Source organism: Bufo bufo, chromosome 3, assembly GCF_905171765.1.
Source record: "Bufo bufo chromosome 3, aBufBuf1.1, whole genome shotgun sequence".
NCBI classification, from domain to species: Eukaryota; Metazoa; Chordata; class Amphibia; order Anura; family Bufonidae; genus Bufo; species Bufo bufo.
The window spans coordinates 543165300-543188550 of NC_053391.1; the positions used below are offsets into that span (position 1 = coordinate 543165300).

The 23251-nt window shown below is 43.8% G+C and overlaps 1 protein-coding gene across 2 annotated transcripts in view; it reads left to right on the top strand.

Annotated features, from left to right (window-relative positions):
• The window catches only part of NAA16 (N-alpha-acetyltransferase 16, NatA auxiliary subunit), a 62926-nt gene that overhangs the window by 38031 nt on the left and 1644 nt on the right, over window positions 1-23251 (top strand). Inside the window, exons 11-19 of one of the 2 annotated variants that reach the window (XM_040425399.1) lie at window positions 1423-1592; window positions 7760-7912; window positions 7997-8125; window positions 15810-16023; window positions 17222-17415; window positions 17598-17706; window positions 18761-18859; window positions 18970-19113; window positions 22401-22498. In XM_040425399.1, coding sequence (XP_040281333.1) covers window positions 1423-1592; window positions 7760-7912; window positions 7997-8125; window positions 15810-16023; window positions 17222-17415; window positions 17598-17706; window positions 18761-18859; window positions 18970-19113; window positions 22401-22498 — 1310 coding nt within the window. Of the gene's footprint in view, window positions 1-1422; window positions 1593-7759; window positions 7913-7996; window positions 8126-15809; window positions 16024-17221; window positions 17416-17597; window positions 17707-18760; window positions 18860-18969; window positions 19114-22400; window positions 22499-23251 lie in introns of those variants that run through there. The other variant, XR_005777694.1, reaches the window with a different exon arrangement.

Here is a 23251-nt window from a genome sequence, read left to right on the forward strand (position 1 = left end):
ATACGTCATCTAGACTGGGTGGCAGCTATCGCATTCTGTGCATGCACTGGATAAGTCATTGACCAATGTATGGTGATGTCTAGAAGAAATACATAGAATCCTGGTAGTAAGTCTACAGCGCACAGGCTTCAGGATACAAAAATCTTTCAGGTTTGTTCACCACTTGTCCACTCATCGTTTTTTGGCTTAAGTGCTGAAACTTTGCATGGACACATGCTGAAAAAAAGATGAGGACTTGATATGTCCCCAAGTGGCATGTCACTTTTGGGTCACGTCACCGCTGAGGCCAGTCATTGGCTGCAGTGAAGCATGTGGCCCTGTCCGTACCCTAACTTGAAGTAAACAGGGCAGGTACTGGAAGATCGCAGTATGATGCCAGAGAGATGTAGCACGGAGCAGGTGGGTATGTTTTTTTTCATTAGGTACCACATGCTCTGGGGGGTTAGGTAAGAAGGGGGAAAACCCTTTAAATATAGGGATTTTGCACTTTTCTGGATTTGGATGTGGTTGTCCAACCTATACAGGGGATCACTTCTGTTTCCTTCATTACATTGTCATATTTCACCATTGAATGCTCATTGAGCTCAATAAACCCGGGGTGTTCCATGACATGAGGTCAGAGTCCGAATGGACGGATTTTTTTGATCACTGAAGAACTTGTACAAACATGACCAATTCCTTAGAATGTTGTAGCCATGTATAGATTATGCCTATCCGCATTCGTTTTTTGGGCTGTTTTTTTAGGCAGCATTGCAGTGGGCATCCAGCTGCTTTCAGCCTTTGTAATGTAAAGCTTAGGTACTGGCTCTCCATAAAGAGACCAGCCCTGTGTGGAGAGTTACTGGAAGTGTCCATGGTATGGAGACTAATTGGCAATGCTCAATGAGAAGATAATATGCAAAGAGGTATCACTTGTGAAAAGAAAACCAGTGCCACCTTGTGGAAGCGGCTCCCTATGAGTCTTGGGACATGACAAGGGACATGACAAGGTCAAATAGGCAGGCCATATATCCATCTGTAGACAGCTGTTTCGGGGTCCATCAGTATGGAGTAGGACTGTGGCTGGCTCAGTGCGATATCTTGGATGCAGCTTAAGCAGGGTACTAGCTTTCCTTCAACAGACCAGCGTTACCATGGAGCACTTCCAGTAAGTCTCCATACAGAGCCAGTACCTTGCCTAAGCTGCGTCCAAGGCATCACACCATTCTGCTGCAGAGAATCCACCGTTTGTCTTCTCACTCTCCCTTTACTGAAAAAGTCAATAACTTCTTTGAAATAGAAAATAATAATGGCATTGTAGTAGATGTACATGAAATACGGTGTTACTGTGCTTTTGTATCCTAATCCACGGTGCTTTTGTTATTTATGTGATTGACTTCTCGGATTAGCTGTGTGTAAAATACTATGTTTTTCCTCTTGCAGACGATGAGGAGCGAGAACCCCCCACAACCCTTTTGTGGGTTCGTTATTTCTTAGCACAGCACTTTGATAAGCTTGGTCAGTGGTCGGTGGCATTAGACTATATTAATGCTGCCATTGCCAGCACTCCGACATTAATAGAACTCTTCTATATGAAAGCTAAAATCTATAAGGTAAAGTTATAAAGCGTATATGTAAAGGCGTATTCCCATCTCTGTCACTCATGTCTGAGATCAGAAATACCTGTGGTATGTGAATGTCTTAGGTGGCCAGGATTATGGAAACAACTGAGCTGGTTGTGCTCTGTTCCTAGCCCCATTCATTGCTCTGGGTGTTATGGACATAGCACAGCCGGCTCACCTCCAAATACGATGGGTATTCCGATTGCAGCCATGAATGCCTGAGATGGGAATACCCCTTTGATGTTTACCTACTTTGTAATCGTTCATCATCTTTAGGCTGGGGCTGCACACATTTTGCGGTATAACAAAAGCAGTTCATAAAAAAGTGAGTCACACACTCTGACTGCTACTTGAGCGGAGGGGTTGGAACTAGAAAACCTTTTATTTATTATGTACGGTATTGTATGATGAAAAGGTCTGCAGCTTTCGGTTCTCCACCACTTTCATGATATCTGCTGTCAGTATAGAAAGGAGTCCTGTTTACATCTGGAGGCTCCAACCCTAGAGGCCTAGTCCTGCGCACAGCTGACAATTTGCTACTACCTGCACTCTTGGCAAATCTCTGTGTCCTGTAGTTCAGAACTAATTTTTGCTAAGGTTTTCCGCAGCTCGAAATACCCAGTGTCTAGATGTTGCATAACCGTCAATGAGGATTATAAAATGCTCCTTCAAATTGTATGTGTTTTAACCCCTTCCCGCATTCTCAGGTACATGTACGCAATGGTGTGGCGCAATTAAGCTGTGCCCAATCACTCACTTGCTGGAGGGCTGCTTTAGTTGACAGCCGTCCTGCAACACTAAAGCCAGGCATTGGAGAAACTTCCACATTCGTCCATTTATCCCTTTCTGCACTGTGATCAATGCAGATCAGGGTGCTCATAAAGGTAAAGGACTCCCTTTGTCACCTCATCACCAGCTCCAGCATTGCAATCACCAGGGCTACTGGTTTCATACGTCAGCCTAGGTACTAACAAAAGAGCTCTAGCACGTTGTCATATTGACATCTGACCTTTTAACCCCTTAAGGACATAGGACGTACCGGTACGCCCTATTTCCCGAGTCCTTAAGGACACAGGACGTACCGGTACGTCCTGACTTAAAATCTGTATTCCGGCGCCCGAGGGGTTAAACGGAACGGGATTTCGGCTGAAATCCTTCAGCCGGCATCCTGTGACAACGCCAGGGGGGGTCATGTGACCCCCCCGTGTCGGCGATCGCAGCAAACCGCAGGTCAATTCAGACCTGCGGTTTGCTGCGCTTTTTGCAGTTTCTGATGCCTGCGGTCCCTGACCGCGGGGATCAGAAACTTTAGAGTGGCTAAAATCATTATTATTCACCCCCCCCTGCACCCCTGCATGATTTGATGCCGGCGGGTGGTGCAGGGGGGGTGTCGCATGCGGTGGGGGCGTTGCGGGAGGCGGGCGGTGCGGCAGGCGGGATCGCGATCCCCCGCCCGCCTCCCCATGAATGATCGTTGGTGTCTAGTGGTTATACCAGGGTGCCAGCACATTGCTGGCACCCTGGTACAAACGGCTGACATCTGTGCAGATGTCAGCCGTTTAACCCTTTCCATACCGCGGTCCGTACGGACCGCTGTATGGAAAAAGTTAACTGTCATCGTCAGGGAGCTCCCTCCCTCTCCATCGGGGGGCTGCTGTGCCTTTGCAGCCCCCCGATGGAGAGGGAGAGAGCTCCCAGAGAGCCCCCCTCAGCCCCGTGCTTACCCTTCCCCGTCTGCGAAGTTCTGAGCAGACGGGGAGGGTTCCCATGGCAACAGGACGCCTGCTCAGGCGTCCTGCTGTCCATGGTGCTGAACAGATCTGTGCTAAAAGCACAGATCTGTTCAGTGTAAGTAAAATACAGTACAGAACAATATATATTGTTCTGTACTGTATTATACAAACATCAGACCCACTGGATCTTCAAGAACCAAGTGGGTCTGGGTCAAAAAAATGTAAAAAGAAGTGAAAAAAGTTAAGATAAAAAAAAAACCATTTATCACTGAATAAAAATTAAAAAAATAAAATAAACTACACATATTAGGTATCGCCGCGTCCGTAACGACCTGATCTATAAAACGGTCATGTTACTTTCCCCGCACGGTGAACGCCATAAAAATAAAAAAATAAAAACTATGAGAAAATTGAAATTTTGCCCACCTTACTTCCCAAAAAAGGTAATAAAAGTGATCAAAAAAGTCGCATGTACGCCAAAATAGTACCAATCAAACCGTCATCTCATCCCGCAAAAAATGAGACCCTACTCAAGATAATCGCCCAAAAGCTGAAAAAACTATGGCTCTTAGACTATGGAAACACTAAAACATGATTTTTTTTTGTTTCAAAAATGAAATGATTGTGTAAAACTTACATAAATAAAAAAAGTATACATATTAGGTATCACCGCGTCCGTATCGACCGGCTCTATAAAAATATCACATGACCTAACCCCTCAGATGACCACCGTAAAAAAAATAAAAATAAAAACAGTGTAAAAAAAGCCATTTTTGCCATCTTACGTCACAAAAAGTGTAATAGCAAGCGATCAAAAAGTCATATGCACCCCAAAATAGTGCCAATCAAACCGTCATCTCATCCCGCAAAAAATGAGACCCTACTCAAGATAATCGCCCAAAAACTGAAAAAACTATGGCTCTTAGACTATGGAGACACTAAAACATTTTTTTGGTTTTAAAAATGAAGTTATTGTATAAAACTTACATAAATAAAAAAAAATGTATACATATTAGGTATCGCCGCGTCCGTGACAACCTGCTCTATAAAATTACCACATGATCTAACCTGTCAGATGAATGTTGTAAATAACAAAAAAAAAAAACGTGCCAAAAAAGCTATTTCTTGTTACCTTGCTGCACAAAAAGTGTAATATAGAGCAACCAAAAATCATATGTACCCTAAACTAGTACCAACAATACTGCCACCCTATCCCGTAGTTTCTAAAATGGAGTCACTTTTTTGGAGTTTCTACTCTAGGGGTGCATCAGGGGGGCTTCAAATGGGACATGGTGTCAAAAAAACCAGTCCAGCAAAATCTGCCTTCCAAAAACCATATGGCATTCCTTTCCTTCTGCGCCCTGCCGTGTGCCCGTACAGCGGTTTACGAACACATATTAGGTGTTTCTGTAAACTACAGAATCAGGGCCATAAATAATGAGTTTTGTTTGGCTGTTAACCCTTGCTTTGTAACTGGAAAAAAAATATTAAAATGGAAAATCTGCCAAAAATTTGAAATTTTGAAATTGTGTCTCTATTTTCCATAAAATCTTGTGCAACACCTAAAGGGTTAACAACGTTTGTAAAATCAGTTTTGAATACCTTGAGGGGTGTAGTTTCTTAGATGGGGTCACTTTTATGGAGTTTCTACTCTAGGGGTGCATCAGGGGGGCTTCAAATGGGACATGGTGTAAAAAAAACAGTCCAGCAAAATCAGCCTTCCAAAAACCAAACGGCGCACCTTTCACTCTACGCCCTACTGTGTGCCCGTACAGTAGTTTACGGCCACATATGGGGTGTTTCTGTAAACAGCAGAGTCAGGGCAATAAAGATACAGTCTTGTTTGGCTGTTAACCCTTGCTTTGTTAGTGTAAAAAATGGGTTAAAATTGAAAATTAGGCAAAAGAATGAAATTCTCAAATTTCATCCCCATTTGCCAATAACTCTTGTGCAACACCTAAAGGGTTAACGACGTATGTAAAATCAGTTTTGAATACCTTGAGGGGTGTAGTTTCTTAGATGGGGTCACTTTTAGGGAGTTTCTCCTCTAGGGGTGCATCAGGGGGCTTCAAATGGGACATGGTGTCAAAAAACCAGTCCATAAAAATCAGCCTTCCAAAAACCATACGGCGCACCTTTCACTCTACGCCCCGCTGTGTGGCCATACAGTAGTTTACGGCCACATATTGGGTGTTTCTGTAGACGGCAGAGTCAGGGCAATAAAGATACAATCTTGTTTGGCTGTTAACCCTTGCTTTGTTAGTGGAAAAAATGGGTTAAAATGAAAAATTAGACAAAAAAATGAAATTCTCAAATTTCCTCCCCATTTGCCAATAACTCTTGTGCAACACCTAAAGGGTTAACAATGTATGCAAAATCAGTTTTGAATACCTTGAGGGGTGTAGTTTCTTAGATGGGGTAATTTTTGGGTGGTTTCTATTATGTAAGCCTCGCAAAGTGACTTCAGAGCTGTAGTGGTCCCTAAAAATTGAGTTTTTGTAAATTTCTGAAAAATTTCAAGATTTGCTTCTAAACTTCTAAGCCTTATAACTTCCCCAAAAAATAAAATATCATTCCCAAAACAATTCAAACATGAAGTAGACATATGGGGAATGTAAAGTCATCACAATTTTTGGGGGTATTACTATGTATTACAGAAGTAGAGAAACTGAAACTTTGAAATTTTTCAAATTTTTTCAAATTTTTGGTAAATTAGGTATTTTTTTGTGCAAAAAAAATTATTTTTTTGACTTCATTTTACCAGTGTCATGAAGTACAATATGTGACGAAAAAACAATCTCAGAACGGCCTGGATAAGTCAAAGCGTTTTAAAGTTATGAGCACTTAAAGTGACACTGGTCAGATTTGCAAAAAATGGCCTGGTCCTTAAGGTGAAAATGAGCCCGGTCCTTAAGGGGTTAAATACAGTTAAAAATCTACAAGCAAAAGTCCCTTAAATGTTAAAGATACTTAAAGGGGTTGTCTCATCTGAGACATTGGTGGCGTATTGCTAGGATATGCCATCAATGTCAGATAGGTGCGGGTCCACCTCTGGGACCCATGAAGTGAGCGGAGAGCAGGTAAGCGTGCACAGCTTCCCTCACTTTATTTCTATGGGACTGCTGAAAATAATGATCATAATTCTGCATGGAGAGCATGCCGTGCATGCCCAGTGCGCTCTCATTCACTGCTTGGGGTCCCATTTTAGAGGGAGGTGCAGGTCTTAGAGGTGGGACCCACGCCTAACTGACTTTGATGGTGTAACCTAGCAATATGCCATCAAAGTCCTAGATGAAACAACCTCTTTAATAACCATTCTGATTAAAGAATGTAGCCATGTCAAAAAAAATATATATACAAAAGTTATTAAATAAGAATTATTAGTTTAAAAAAAAAGGGATAAAAAGTGATGGGCAATACAGTGCTAGGAGGTAAAAAAAAACAAAAAAAAAACATGGGGTCTATAAGCGGGCGTTTAGCTTTTTGGACACAGTGATTTGTTTCCAAGCAACACATGATGTGCCACTTGGGGACACGTCACTGCTGAGGCCACACTGTCTCTGTGCCATTCAACAGGTACAGCATGCTGCTAGTAACAGGCAATCAGAATAACTCCCTGGATCAATGACCAACTACTTTCACATCTGCGTTTTCAATTCCGCTATTGAGATCCGACATGGGATATCAATAGCGGAATAAAACTCTTCAGTTTTGTCCCCTTTCATTGTCAATGGGGACAAAACTGAAAGAAACGGAGAGCACCAAAATGCATTCCGTTCCATTCCAGTCCAAAAACTTGAACAACCTCTAGAAAGCTAAAATCGGCTTAATGGATTCAAATTGCAGTGTGCCATATTAGTTATATTTTTGGTGAGAAAAAACAGCATTGGAAACCAAATGTCAAAATAATAGTGTTCCACAGAAGCAGTTCTAGGAACAGTCTTTAACAAAAAGAGCAACTAGTTAAAATCCACAGTTTAACCCAATCTTTTACCATGAAGTTTTCACTACAATGCAGACTTTACTGTCGCGATAGTTTGCTACAGTAGTTTCTATGAATCTGAGCGTGGAGCCCATGGTGTTTAGCTCACAGAGCATTGTATAGACTTCATGCAACTGAATCCATCACTCAGCTGTGAGTAGTATTTTATCTGGACATGTAATAAGAATGTTCTCCTTCACTGACAGCAAACAGAGATCTTAAAATGTTGAGAAATTGAAACACAAACATTTCTCTGTACCATTAATACACGTTCTTTACATGGAACCCTATTTAGATTAGAATAAAATGCTGTCTGACCCTTGAATGTTTGAAATCTAGATTTACTCTAATTATGATTTTTTTTGTGGCGTTCTGTACATTGCAGTGCAGAGTTAGAGAAGATTTGGGAAGTACTTACTTTCATCTGTCTTTAATATCCCCAGCATATAGGAAACTTTAAAGAAGCTGCCAAGTGGATGGATGAAGCTCAGTCTCTGGACACTGCAGACCGATTTATTAACTCCAAATGTGCGAAATACATGCTGCGAGCCAATCTGACTCAGGAGGCGGAAGAGATGTGCTCAAAGTTCACAAGGGTACATGCTGCGCTGGCATAGATTATATATTCACAAGTAGCTGTCCGTTCTTAGAAAACCTCTTCTCTGACATGCTTCTTTCAGGAAGGGACACCAGCCGTGGACAATATGAATGAGATGCAGTGTATGTGGTTCCAGACTGAATGTGCCGCTGCTTACCAGCGACTGGGAAAGTATGGGGAAGCCCTAAAGAAATGCTATGAAATTGAAAGGGTAAGTTTTCTGTGCGTCAAGATTAAAAAGTTTGTCCACTACGTTATAAGTCAGGGATCAGAAACCTCCAGCACTTCAGCTGTTCTGAAACTACAACTCCCAGAATCTTTCTTTCACTTCTCTGGGAGTTTCAAGAACACCCAACTAAGTTTGCATGCTGGGAGTTGTAGTTTCACAGCAGCTGGAGTGCCGAAGGTTGCTAATCCCTGTTATAAGTGAGGGTGTATCCTCAGGATAGGCCATCACAATCTGATCGCCGAGAGTCTGACACCCCGCTGATCTGCTGTTATGTAGTAACTCTGGCTCTGGAACTTCACCGCTTTGTCTGTTGTGAAGTGGACACAACTATTTCCGGAGCTACGACCGAACAGGTGAGTGGTGGGGTGTCAGACCTTCGCCTATCTGATGACCCGTCCTAATTCTTGGAGAATGTCTTTAATAGGGGAAAAAAAAAACATATTAGGTATTGACGCATACAGTGAGGCTCATTAACTAATAATTGGCGTTCACGCTCCAGTCCAGTGCCTCGTAATAAATCTGTCACATCTTCTGCTGGCCGTGTGCCAGAAACTGAAATAGACCTGAGCTTTCTACTCTAGCTTTCTGGCGTACATTATTGTAAATGTGGCGGGCCGTGGGGGGCGTGGCCTGAGAGCGCATGGAGTAGGTCGCACCGCACTGAGCTCCTGCAGACATCCTGATTTTAGAGTGGTAGCAACCCCCTATTTCGCAGATCCTTGCCTACCTGGTGGTTGAGAGGAGACAGGAGAGTGTGGTGCTGATCTTTTGAGTCCCGACATGCCTAGAAAGTCCGGTAAAGGGCCGCGCTGTGACAGGCCAGAGGAGAGTCGGCATGGCGCCGAGGAAGAAGAGGGGCCGGCCTTACAGCCCAAGACGAGACAGACGGCTGCCGCAAAGCTGAGCAGGTTTGCTCGCACGGAGAGTGCTGGGGGAGACTGGGCTGAGGAGAAGGAGATGGACGCTCAGGTTTCCTCTGGACAAGAGGATGAATCCACCGACGGGGAGACCCTGGACGCGGTAAATTGGCCGCCATTAACCCCTGCACGGCCGGCAAAAGACGCGGTAGGCCCTAAAGTTGTGGATGGAGCAGAGCCTACTCTAAAAGATATTATGGCCGCTGTGGCCAGTTGTAACAGCACACTGAAGGTGCTTACAGTACAGGTTGGCAGCCTGAGGTCGGATGTGTCTTTAATTAGGCATGACCTACACAAAATCACAGAACGCACCTCTGAATTGGAGAAGAGGGTGTCCACTATTGAGGACGTTATCCAGCCTATGCAAATGGCGGCAAAATCATCTGCTAAAGATATAGCGGCGTTATACGCCAAAACAGATGACCTGGAGAACAGGTCCAGAAGGAATAACCTGCGGATTGTGGGTGTGCCAGAGAAGACGGAGGGGGATAATGCCACCGAATTTGTGGAAAAATGGCTGCACCAATTATTTCATGAAAAAGGTCTATCCTCATTATATGCGGTGGAGCGGGCGCACAGAGTCCCCATGCGGCCGCTTCCGCCTGGCAGACCTCCCCGTCCCATACTGGCGAAGATACTCCATTTTAAAGACCGGGACACTATCCTGCGACAATCTAGGGACAATGAGGAGATGGTCCTGAATGGGGTGAAAGTATCCATATTTCCGGATTATTCCAACGAAGTGCAGCGGAGGAGAAGCAGATTTATGGATATAAAGAAAAGGCTGAGAGCTCTACAAGTCCAGTACGCTATGCTGTTTCCTGCTAAACTGCGTGTGGTGGCATTGGGATCCACCAGATTTTTTGAAGATCCGGAGGAGGCGACGCAGTGGCTGGACGTCCACGAGCGACAATTGAGAAGTGGGGCCCTGGACACTTGAAGGAGGCAGATATACGTTTCTTATGTTCAAGTTATATATGCATTTACACTCTAGGATTGCTTTAAATGTTGCACCAGTTAGGGAGTGTATTATGTAATGCTACCAAATGGTAGTTCCTGAGGAGGGAGCAGGCGGTAATGATAGTAAAATGTATTTCTCAGTTGTGGGGAGGATTCTCTACCTGAGGAAAAGTGTTATAAATTGTTATGCTTATTGTAGGTTGAAGGGCATGTTGCTCTCGGATTGCCTTGTTTTAATGTGGGAAGTGGATAAGAAAGGGAAAGGTTTCCCCAGCTACAGTAACCTGAGTATGAGAGGGAGGGAGGGGGGTGGGGGGGTAGGGAAAAGGTTGGGGGGGAAGGTTAGGGTCTTGAACTATGAGCGAGTGTTATCTGAATGGGGTGTGAGATTCAAATATGGTTTAAAATTTTACCATGTCACAGGCGATTAGAATCTTAAGCTGGAATGTGAGAGGGATGGCTGAAGCACGGAAAAGACAGTGTATTTTTCAGTATCTGGGGCGGTTTCAGCCGGCTATATGTTGTCTTCAGGAAACGCATTTGACAGGAGAAAATTTACACTGGATGAATAAAAATTGGGTGATCCATGCGTTACATTCAACTCATTCCTCTCATTCTAGAGGTGTAAGTATGATTGTGCATAGGAGTATCAGGTATGAACATATGCAGGAGTGTGTGGACGCTGAGGGCAGGTATGTGTGTGTGGTGTGTAAGGTAGATGGAATACAGCTGGTGCTGGTGTCTGTGTATGTGCCTCCACCGTTTGCTTCCCCATTAATAAGAGAGATCATGGGCTTTGTGGCGGACTTCCCTGGGCTGCCGTGGCTGTTGGTTGGGGACTTTAATTGCACGATGAATGACTCCCTAGATAGATGCCGGGTGGAGGGAGCAGGTGGTTCACCGGGGAGTGCGGCTCTCAGGAATATTTTGGGTGAGGTAGGAGTGCAAGATGTATGGAGACGGCGTAACCCGGATAAGCGTGAATATTCATGTAGATCCGCCACGCACCATTCACTATCGCGTATAGATCTGGCCCTTGTTAACGACATAATGCTACCACTAGTTAGGGATGTTGTTTATCATCCTCGGTCGTTGTCTGACCATTCTCTGGTGCAGATTGACTTGTGCCTGGGGGTGCTCAGACAGGGACCGAGGCTGTGGAAGTGTAATCCTCATTGGTTGAATGTGTTGGGTGACCTATCTGGGATTTCTATGGAAATTAAGGAATTTTTTGATATCAATACAGGGTCGGCTTCGATACCAGGTGTATGGGACGCCATGAAAGCATTTCTGAGGGGAGTTCTGATGAAAGAAATCAACAAACATAAATCCAGGACCAGAGAGGCGGATGTCAAGGCGCATGTACTAGTGTCCGAGGCTGAGAGAGAGTTTAGTAGATCCCCCACCATGGTTAGTAGTGAGGCGCTGGAGGTTGCTCAGGAGCAGCTGAGATGTCATCTGGTACAGGCCGCAGATAGAAAGAGAAGCTTTTACCGTCAGAGATCTTTTGAGGAAGGAGAGAAGGTGGGTCATTTGTTGTCAGTGGTCTCGCAGGCTCAGAGAGGCTCCTCTTGTATTCAGGAGTTGAGAGATGACAGGGGGAACAGTTGTCAGGACACAAAAGGAATATTAGGAATTTTAAAAAGCTTCTATGTATCTCTATATACTTCCACTGGATCTAGTTCTGATGAGGCCCTGAAGGATTTCCTAGAGGAGGCGCAGTTATCGGTGCTGTCAGAAGAAGATAGAGAGAGGCTAGAGGAGCCGATTACACTAGAGGAACTGGAAGCTGCACTTGGGGACATGGCAAGTGGTAAGGCCCCTGGAGCTGATGGTCTCCCAGTAGAGATATACAAAAAACTACAGGGGATATTACTCCCTGAATTACTTAAGGTGTTTGAGCACTCATTGGAGGCAGGTTCGTTACCACATTCGATGCAGGAAGCTATAATTGTGGTTTTGCCTAAGCCTGGGAAGGATCCTAAAATACCGGATTCCTACAGGCCAATTTCACTTCTCACGGCTGATGTTAAGCTACTGGCGAAGGTGTTGGCGAACAGGCTGTCCAAGGTAATTCTGACCATAGTACATCCGGATCAGACGGGATTTATGCCAGGAAAATCAACGGCTATTAACCTTCGTAGGCTGTACACTAGCTTAAATATTCCGGCGGATAATGGTGGTGACAGGGCCTTGCTTGCGCTTGACGCCGCTAAGGCGTTTGATAGTGTGGAATGGAGGTATTTGTGGGGGGTCCTGAGAATTATGGGCTTTGGTGAACGGTTCATTCAGTGGGTACAGGTTCTGTATTCTAGCCCTAAGGCGAGAATTAGAGCTAATGGAGGATTATCAGACTGTTTTCCCCTCGCCAGGGGTTCCAGACAGGGATGCCCACTGTCGCCCTTATTGTTTGCTCTTGCAATAGAGCCGTTGGCGGCGCATATTCGCTTATCTACAAGTATAGAGGGGTTTAGATATGGTGAACTGCATAATAAAGTGGCTATGTACGCTGATGATACCCTACTTTTCTTGGGCGATACTGGTGCGTCCCTGGATGCGGCCATGGCATTGATTGACAGATTTGGTAGCTTTTCCGGACTACGGATAAACTGGCAGAAATCCTCTTTGATGCCAATTGACGGGCAGGCCCTGGTAGGCAGACAAGTAGATAGTTTGGTGCCCTGGGTGGATAAATTTAAATATCTGGGATTACATATAACACCGAGACTAGCGGATTTTGAAGAACTAAATCTATCCCCTTTGCTAGCTACTTTTAGGCTTAAAGTGAGGTCATGGTGTAGGCTCTTTCTTTCGGTGGTAGGTAGAGTTAACCTTTTAAAAATGGTTATGATGCCCCAACTGTTATATATACTGAATAATGCTCCAGTTTGGATCCCTCTGGATAGATTTAAGAAAATTCACTCTATATTTAGAGATCTTACTTGGAAGTATGGACAGGCTAGGATCAAACTGGAGACATTGCAGTATTCTAAGTCGGAAGGGGGCTTAGCTGTCCCTAACGCATGGATTTATTTTTTGGCTTCCCAATGTCAGCATTTTAAGGGATGGATTGATCTACAAGCACCGGATATGACTGGGCAGATATTGCAGCATTGGCTGGGCAGTCGTGACCTCATGGGCATTCTGGAAGGTTTAGGAATGCATGCAGGGAGGGAAAAACTTCCTCTGATTGAACTCATGAAAAAAGTTTGGGCAAAAGTGAAGCTGCTAAGAGGAGTGGGAGGTATTAGTGAACTTTCACCTATTGGAAAGAACCACTTGTTGCCAGAACTATTGGCCATACCAGGACTTAGGAACTGGGAAACTTATGGAGTGACGAGAATTGGACAATTAATTAAGGACAAGACATGTAAGTCATTTCAAAGCCTGCAGCAGGAATTTAATATCCCCAAGGAGTGGTTTTATAAATATCTTCAAATAAGACATGCCCTTGGGGTCACGATGCGGAAGGGATGTGTGATAGCTCAAATGGAGGTGGTCCATAAGCTTGTTCTTCCGTCGGGAGGGGGAAAAAGAGGGTTAATATCACAGGTGTACGCTCTTCTAATGGAAAAATTCTTAGAGGGATATCCGCTTTCAAGAATGAAAAAGTGGGAGGCTGACGTGGGGGATATGTCTAAGGATATGTGGGAAGATATTTTAGAAGCAGTCCCCAAGGTGTCTCTAAGTGAACAGGGCAAACTGTCCCAACTATTTATTATACACAGAGTGTACAAAACACCGGTGTTCCTGAAAAAGATAGGAGTAAGAGGTGATGACAAGTGCCCAAAGTGTATGGAAGATGGTGCAGACTTATTACATATGTTGTGGTCTTGTCCAGTAGTTGCTAATTATTGGGAGGAAGTTGTAGAGATGATTAATAGTAAATTGACATTAAGAATTCAAAAAGATCCTAAGGTGTGTATTCTGGGGTATGTGTCTGAAATTGGAGGAAATGAACCGGTTAGGGTAGCTGCGGGGAGATTGCTATATGTGGCCAGGAAACTGATCGCTATGAGGTGGATCCAGGGGAGTCCGCCCACACTGAGTGAGTTTGAACGGAAGGTGCATGACATGCTGGTACTCGAAAAAGGGGTGTTTGTGAAGAGAGGGTGCCCTCAGAAGTTTGAAAAAATGTGGACTGAATGGTTATCTCATACCCACGTGGTTATTTAGTCATGTGATGGTCAAGACCAATGTTAGGGTTGGGGGGTTAGGGTAGGGTAAGGGGGGGAGGGAGTTTGGAAAGGTCAAGTTTCTGGTAATTTTTTTTTTTGCCCATAATATGTTTTAGCAAAGGTATATGTAGTGTATGGATTCATGATAATACTGAGTGGTGATATACTTATGAGTATTGTTGTTCACTGAATCTGCATCGTGGATAATTTAAAGAAAGAAAAAGTCAACATATTGTATTATGGTATAATATGTATTTATTGTTTAATAAAAACGATTTGATTCAAATGTGGCGGGCCGTGGTGTCCCCGTGCTTTCAGCTAAGCCCCACCCACTTTACAAAAGAAAGAGTGGCGTAAAGCATAGAAAGTAGCCAAAAACCTCTTGTGAAGCCTTTTTAAATGAACTCCACACAAGTTACTGTGTTGCAAGCTTCAAGCGGTATTCCCAGAATGACAACTGCCCATATGCACAGTATAGGTGTTACGTGTTTGATTAAGGGGGGTCCCATGTCCCCTGTTCGAATAGAACATCACTGGAGCATGCACCACTTCGTTCACAGTCTATTGGACTGCCAAAAATTGTGGAGTACATAGTTCAGCTTTCAACGGCAGTCCTATCCATGGGACACTCGTCAGTCTGACACTTGTCACCTTTCTTGTGTATAGGTGATGAGTTGTCACTCTGGAAATACACTTATTAGTTTTCACAGTGTTTGAAAATATAGTTAGATTCCTATAATCCGGTACTTACTGAACCTGACCGTTACCATATTATTAAATGTTCTCTCTTATTAGTTAGGTTCCTTCCTGACAATCGCTTTCTCGTCAGTGGAGTAGAAAGCTGGATTTACATGCAGCGATCCCCTCTGCAGTATGGGGAGGAGAGATCTCTAATGCCATTGATTATCCCTATACAGAATCATCTCTTGCCGGCAACAGAGTTCTGTTTAGACACCATGATCTGCTGCTGGCATACAATGATACCAAATATCCTATTACCTGGTGAACAAGGATTTCTCTCGTTCATCGGGTAAGCAGCGCCACCTTTACACCGGCAGAATACCACTAATGAGTGTTCATAGATACGAAGGCATCTTACTGATAATCTCCCCGAACACCAGGCAGTGTATAGGGGCCTTATGCACACGGCCATATCTGATTTTCAGTCGGCACAAAATGAATCAGTGAAAAACGATTGCTTCCAAGTGCGTTCCTTTATTTTTTTTCTTCACTCCCATCAAAAGAAAGGGCCAATCTCATCCACAAATATGGACAGAAATAGGATCTGGGCTGAGATTTGTGGACTGATCACACGGATCTGTGAAAATAACTGATGTGTGCTTGGCTCCATAGAAATGAATGGGTCAGCATGCTATACATGTAAAAAACGGGTAGCTTACTGAAGAAAAACGCAGTCCTGTGCATGAGCCCAGGAGGAAAACCTAAACTACTGCTTAAATATGCAAATCTAACTCATCTCCTGCTTCTAGTCTAGTAGTGGCTGGAGACAAACGTCAGAATTTCTGAATCGGATATTGAATGTATGGAATTCTTCTTTATATTTGCCGTTACATTCACGGTATAATTTCATTGTATCTACATCTCTTTCAGCATTTCTTTGAAATCACTGATGACCAGTTTGATTTCCACACATATTGCATGAGGAAAATGACACTACGCGCCTACGTGGATCTGCTGCGGCTGGAAGATGTTTTGCGTCAGCACGCCTTCTATTTCAAAGCGGCCCGGACTGCCATAGAAATTTACCTTAAGTTACATGAAAGCCCCTTAATGAATGAGAGCAAAGAGCAGGAAGTGAATTCAGGTGTGTGCGGTGACATTTTACTCCGATTTCTTTCCTCTTGAAATAAAAAGACCTGCAAATACACTTCTTCACCTCCTGTGCAGCAGATACTGGCTGAGCACTGCTTATGGCGGGCATTATATTGCCGGTAAGGGTCCTCACCTAGCTTACCACTGACCCTGAATGGTAACTTTGCTATGTTATGGAATTTAAAGGGAGTTTTTGCGGATGTTTGTATTGATGATCAACACCTGATCGGTAGGGGGTCCAACACCCAGCTCCCCCACCCATCAGCCTCCTTGCAGCTTACCAAGCACTACACTGTCTATTGTATAGCAGCACGGCTTGGTTTTGTAGCTTATCCTCATTCACTTGAATGGGACTGCACTGAGCTGCACCTAGGCCATGTGATCGATGACCGTGACGTCACTGGCCTAGGAAGAGGCCGCGGCACTCACAGGGGGAGTGCTGAGAGTTGGACCCTCACCGATCAGATATTGATGACCTATCTTGAGGATAGGTCATCAGTGTTCTACACCCAGACTACCCCTGTGCATCATAATATGTAACTTTATATACAAAGCAGTCTAGTAAAATAATCGATTTGGACATAAAATTAACATAACATAACAATCAATATTATTTGATGCAGCATCATTTTAGGTTCAAAATTCTGCCCTGATTAATCTCCTTATGAATTTTTTCAGTGATTGGAGTTCTGTCCTTCCGATAAAGCTCCAAATTCTCTAAACTCATGGAGTCGCCACTGGAGGGCGCTTGGGTTTGCGTTCAATATCTATATTCACTGTAATGCTAAGTTCACATCAGCGTTCTGTTTCACGTATTTCTGTTCTGTCAGAGGAACCAAAAAATGTAAAAAGCTGAGCAGTTTTGTTTTGGGCATCAGTTTGTGTGAGGTTTTGGTTATTTTCTTGGGAGAAAAAGTACCAAAGACAGGACTTTTACTCCCATCAAAAGTAACTTAAACCTTGAGGAACTGGCACAATCAATACTCAAAATAACCCATGCAACAAATGGGGATTAAAACGCGTTGGTTTGAAAAATGTAGAATATATTTTGTGGGAAATTAATGAGCACAGCATGTTTCATCTGTTTAGGTTGGACCCTTTTAGACTGTTTATAGCTGTGTCTGCCCGACCTATGTTGGTTATAAGTTCTTTGGGTCAAACAAGAACTTCAATATTGTTTTATGTTTTAGAAAACCTTTCTGCGAAAGAGCTTAAAAAAGTGCTAAGTAAGCAAAGGAGAGCCCAGAAGAAAGCCAAACTACAAGAAGAGAGGAAACACGCTGAGAGAGAACGCCAGCAGAAAAATCAGAAGAAGAAGAGGGATGAAGAGGAAGAAGAGACCAGTGGACCCAAAGAGGAGCTAGTCCCTGAGAAACTGGAAAGGGTAGGGTGGTGTCTGATACTGCACATATGTTTAGATGGTTCCTCCGAAATGATTTGGGTCTATATACTGTATAGTTCCAATAGTCTGGAGTCTGTAGGGCTAGACATTCTTGACCATCAAATGAAGTCTCATGTTTCTGACATACAAAGACCCTCTCTGTTGTTTCTCGTCTATGAAAACAGGCTGAAAACCCGCTAGAAGAAGCAATCAAGTTCCTTACACCGTTGAAAACCCTTGCATCTAACAATATACAGACGCATTTGTTGGCATTTGAGATCTATTTTAGAAAAGGTAAAGAAAAGGATCATTAATATTGTGTATAGTTACAGAAGGTGGGATGTTTGACCAAGAGATTAAAGCTATATTATTCTTCATTTTCTTATTGTATTAGGCTCTGTTCACATTAATATCATGGCTCACTTTTATAGTGGACGCTATAAAGCGCAAACAAATCTGTTTCCTGACAGATCTCCAAAGACACTGACAGAGCTACCATCAAAAATACGAGAAGGCTTAGTGAAACCCTTTAGTGCAGATGTGAACAGATCCTTAATCCAGTGCTGTAATCTCAGTCTTGTAATGTTTTAAATTATAATAACATTTCTTTCTCAAGTTTTCGTGTGCATTTGTAACTTAAAGAGCATCTGTCAGCATAATCAACCATAATGCCTGGTAGGGTTGATCATGCTGAGCAAAATGATATATATCTTTCCTCTCTAGGGTTCATAAGTGCAGACATAAATTACTTTTATATTTATTTAAATTAGGTATTTAGAGCACCAGGGGGCTGTCCATAGCACTCGAATCACGGCTAGCGTAACACCCTGTGCTCCCCATTTGAGTGACAGGGTTAGACATCTTGTCCAACCCTGTGTTCTCGCAGCAGTGATTTAGATGCTGATTCCTGAGCTTGGGAAGCAGCCGAAGAACCACTGAGCAAGCGCCGAGTCAGCTCAGTGACTTGGCGCCTGTGCAGTGGATCTGAGGAGTACTGCTTTCCAAGCTCATCAGATTCACTGTGCCAGCAGTGAGTCACTGAATCTCGACACTACTACGAGAACACAGGGTTGGAAAAGATGTCCAGCCTTGTTACTCAAAGGAGAGGGGATTGTACAGAGAGGACAGGAGGGGTTGCACTAGTGGTGCTTCTAGCGCTGTGGCCAGCCCCCTGGTGCTCCAAATACCTAATTTACATAAATATCTAAATTTATACATGTCCGCACTTATTAACCCTAGAGAGGATAAAAACATACAATTTCACTCAGCATGATCAACCCTACCAGGCTTGATGCCTGGTTTAATAGGGTTGATCATGCTGACATCATTTTTATTTTTTTTGTCATAGGAAAATTTCTCTTGATGTTGCAGTCTGTGAAAAGAGCCTTTTCTATCGATAGAAATAACCCATGGCTGCATGAATGTTTAATACGGTTCTCAAAATCAGGTAACCTGCACACACTGGGCTCCAGTATGTGTTTAGTTTCTGTAGTTTTCATCATTATGAGCTGTTACTTCACCTAACTGACTGTTTCTCATTATTTCTCATGCGTCTAGTTTCAGATCACAGTAATGTACCTGATATAGTGTTTAAAGTGCTTTTACATGAAATGAAGAATATCTTTACCAACAAGAATCTGGAAAGCTTCAATGAAGAGTTTCTCAAAAACAATTCTACCTCCATTCAGCATTTGCTTTCAGGTACAAGCTACCAGGAAATACATCACATTTATTTGGCACACCAGTCCCCCTCTATGGTGTATATAAGCAAATAGGGCTAATGACCAGGGGCATCTTGATGGGACAACCACTTTAACCTGGATAATTCCTTGAACTGCAAAGGGGAGGAGGGGTGTTAATATATTCTTGCTTTTAGGCTCTAGACCGACTGGTGATGTTCCCATCTGTGTGGTGGTCAGGTCTGCACGGACTAGAGTTGAACAGCACGCAGTCCCCCATTGTAATCAATGGGGTCATTCACTCTTCAGCTCTTTTATGTGGATCCCGGGTCCTATTCTAATCGGAGTCTCTGAGATTTCCTCCGACTGCACCCATAGCGCTCGGAGCTGCCAGTGTGCTATACGGCCATCTGAATAAATCCTTAGGTTGAGTGTGCCACTTGTACTTCGGGAGAGGTGTCGACTTAGTCTACTTTCACACTAGCGTTCGGGGCTCCGCTTGTGAGCTCCGTTTGAAGGGGCTCACAAGCGGCCCCGAACGGATCCGTCCAGCCCTAATGCATTCTGAGTGGATTGCGGATCCGCTCAGAATGCATCAGTCTGGCGGCGTTTAGCCTCCGCTCCGCTCAGCAGGCGGACACCTGAACGCTGCTTGCAGCGTTCGGGTGTCCGCCTGGCCGTGCGGAGGCAAGCGGATCCGTCCAGACTTACAATGTAAGTCAATGGGGACGGATCCGTTTGAAGATGACACTATATGGCTCAATCTTCAAACGGATCCGCCCCCATTGACTTTCAATGTAAAGTCTGGACGGATCCGCTCAGGCTACTTTCACACTTAGAAATTTTTCTAAGTTATAATGCAGACGGATCCGTTCTGAACGGATACAAACGTCTGCATTATAGGAGCGGGTCCGTCTGATGAAACATCAGACGGACCCGCTCTGAACGCTAGTGTGAAAGTAGCCTTACCATGCTCTCATTTTTTGCTGCTAGCTTTGTCCCTGCATTTATTTTGCTGGCAGCATACCTTACACCTCATCAATTTCATTATGAGTGTCCCTATTGGGCCCTTCCACAGCTGGCATTTTGGGAGTCCAACACTGTAAAGAATAGACAAAACCAAAACAGGCCTCAATACAATAACAGTAAATCAGGGCATATACATTAACCAGAACATATACCTATAATGTTGCTCACAAACAACGAGAACATACCCAATATAGTCAAAAAATAAATATCCACTTTATTGCATAAAAATCTATATATATACAGTATATAACAGTATAATGGCCATAAACAGAAAACAGCAGATGTATAAGGGTGCCAGAATCACCTGACCTATGCTGCTACCACCCTCAAAAAGATGTTACACATGTCCTGTGTCACCATATCAAAAAATAAATGCACTATAAAGCATACGTATCACATAGCGGCCAACCTGTTACTCCACATGGGTATGTCCCACAATACAAGTGGATACCCATATCAAGTACATTATGATGACACTCCCTAGTGATGATGGCCCAAAACAATGGTACAGCAAGGGCAAAAAGTAAATAAGCAATGAGGCAGGGAGAATGGGGAGAAAAGATAGAAGGCAGAGAACAGAAATGAGATAGGAAAAGACAAAAGGAAAAGAAAAAACGTCTTCAAAACAAACTACCCCACCCACAGCCTAATCAGGAGAGCCACTAACAGTGTGGTCAAGCTATTCCACAAATACATACCACAGGACATGATTGGGGGTGTAAAAAGCAGCGCAGGTCAGTAAGAAAACCTCAACTGTAAAGAATGGATGCCACAATGCAAGTGTTGTGGGGTGAGACCTGACCACTAATGACTTGAATACAAGGACAGATTGCCGAACATGAGAGCCGTGAAAAGGAAACCTGTATGAAAATCAGCCCCAAACCAGGCACAAACCTCGTTAGGGCTGCCTCAGGAAATGACATGCAGAGTTCTCATCACAATCTATTGCCACGGTTCATATGCTAATTAGGTCTTACGTTCACTGAGGGTGGGCCCGAGCCAGTGCACCCTAGTTTCTCTGCTCTCCTTTGCTGGCCACTTCAGTGATAGATGAGATGACAGTGCAGATGAATGGCTCATCAATGTACTAGACGGGGGAGTAGCCAGTGAAGGAGCTAAGGTGCACCAAGCGGCTCAGGCCCGCTCTCAGTGCACTTAAGACCTATTTAGCTTATGAATTTATACCTGTTTTCCTTAGGATCAGGGAATGAAAGGTATGCATGTAATTCTGTGAGGCAGCCCCGACAGGCTTTGTGTCTGGTTTGCTGCTGATTTTCATGCTGACAGATGCCCTTCAAAAATTGCATCTGTTGGATGATTAAGAGCTTACGCACATAGCAAGGCTGCTGTGTATTGTGCAGCAGTACGGTGCCTTCCCCTTTAACGTACCAGGGTACAATATTCCAACACATTTTCTTTTAATGACAAAAAATGTCTATTTATCTAAAAACTTTCTGCATGTAGGACAATGAGTCTTTTGTTGTGAAAATTCAGTAAAAATATAAAAAAAAAATTCTTGGTGTGTAACTTCTAAAGGGGTTCACTGGCCTAGGAGCCAATTTAACCCCTGCGAGTATTATGTGATAAATAAATAAAAAAATGCAGCGACAGCATTATTGACCGCAGAGGCCAGTGATTAGCCGCAGAAGTCATGGGACACGAGAGTGCAATTTTTTTTTTTTGGCAAACACTATGTGCATGGGTCACATCAGCTCCTAGGCCGGACATTTAATGTATTGTCCCAAGGTTAAAGGGTAACTAACTTATCACCAAAATTTTGATTGGTGATGGTCTGAGTACAAGGTGAGAGAAGTGTGCGACTATTTAGCTCTTTCTCCACACTGCTGAGGACAGAATAGAGACGGGCCCATAGAATTCTATGGAGCCTGTCTCGTGCAGTGAGGAGAGACAGTGCCATATGCACGCGCTTCTCTGTCCTTGTTCTAGGGATCGGGAGGGGTCTCAGCACCGATCACAACTTTTGATGTGTCTATGACATACCAAACGTTTTGTGAAAAGTTAGTGACCCTTTAAGTAAATCTCTTCTCTCTTACAAGGTAAACTGCATCACTTGTTACAGGGCGCCATTACATATGTGTTAGTGGCCGAAGGTACTGCTTACTGTTTACTACTAATTCCTGGGCTGTGATTTGCCATTGATACAAGTTGTAAGTCCAGTTGCCGCTCCATAATTAGCTGTAAAGCATGAGCATTCCCGCCATCGCTAATGGAATTGTCTTTGCACCCAAGTATTCTTTTCTGTTTTTTTTTTTTACACAGGAGCAAAAATGATGTATTATTTAGACAAGTCAAGACAAGAGAAGGCGATAGCCATCGCTACAAGACTAGATGAGACGCTGATGGATAGGAACGTGCAGGTAAACCGTGTAATACAGCCACTATATTTATTATCCAGGACTTCTCCTTTATATTCCTTCATTCTAGAATGTAAATATCCTTAGCATAGGCCATCTGTGTTTCATCTCTGGGGATCAAACTCCTGGGACACTTGCCGACAACCACAATAAAGAAGAGGTGGCATATGCTTTGTGTTGATCGGTAGGGGTCCCAGAATTCACATCCCCACCCATAAAACATTGGTGGCCTATACTAAAACAGACCATTATTAAGGAAGTCTTTCACCTAAAATGACCATTTTAGAACACTAACCCCATGATCTGCATTATAGTCCCCATATTGGAATGCTACTTACCGTATAGCTTTTATTCAATATGTAAATTAGGTTCTGAAGGTGCCCAGGGGCGGTGTGCAAACGGCCAGTGCCCAGGCCCCTTTCTCTTTCATCCCTCTGGCCCGCCCTAGGTTGTTCAGAAATCCAGCGCCAGCGCCGTTCACAAGATTCGCTGCGCCTGCGCACTTCATTTCCCATTATGGGTATAGGCACAAGAGCGTTTAATGCGCATGTGCCGGCCCGTACTCTGCCCATAATGGGGAATGAAGTGCGCAGGCGCGGCAAATCTTTTGAACGGCGCTAGCGCTGGATTTCTGAAGAACCTAGGGCGGGCCAGAGGGGTGATAGGGGAGGGGTTTCATATGAAAAGCGACGAGGTGCCTGGGCATCGGCCGCTTGCACGCCGCCCCTGTGCACCTTCAGAACCTAATTTACATAT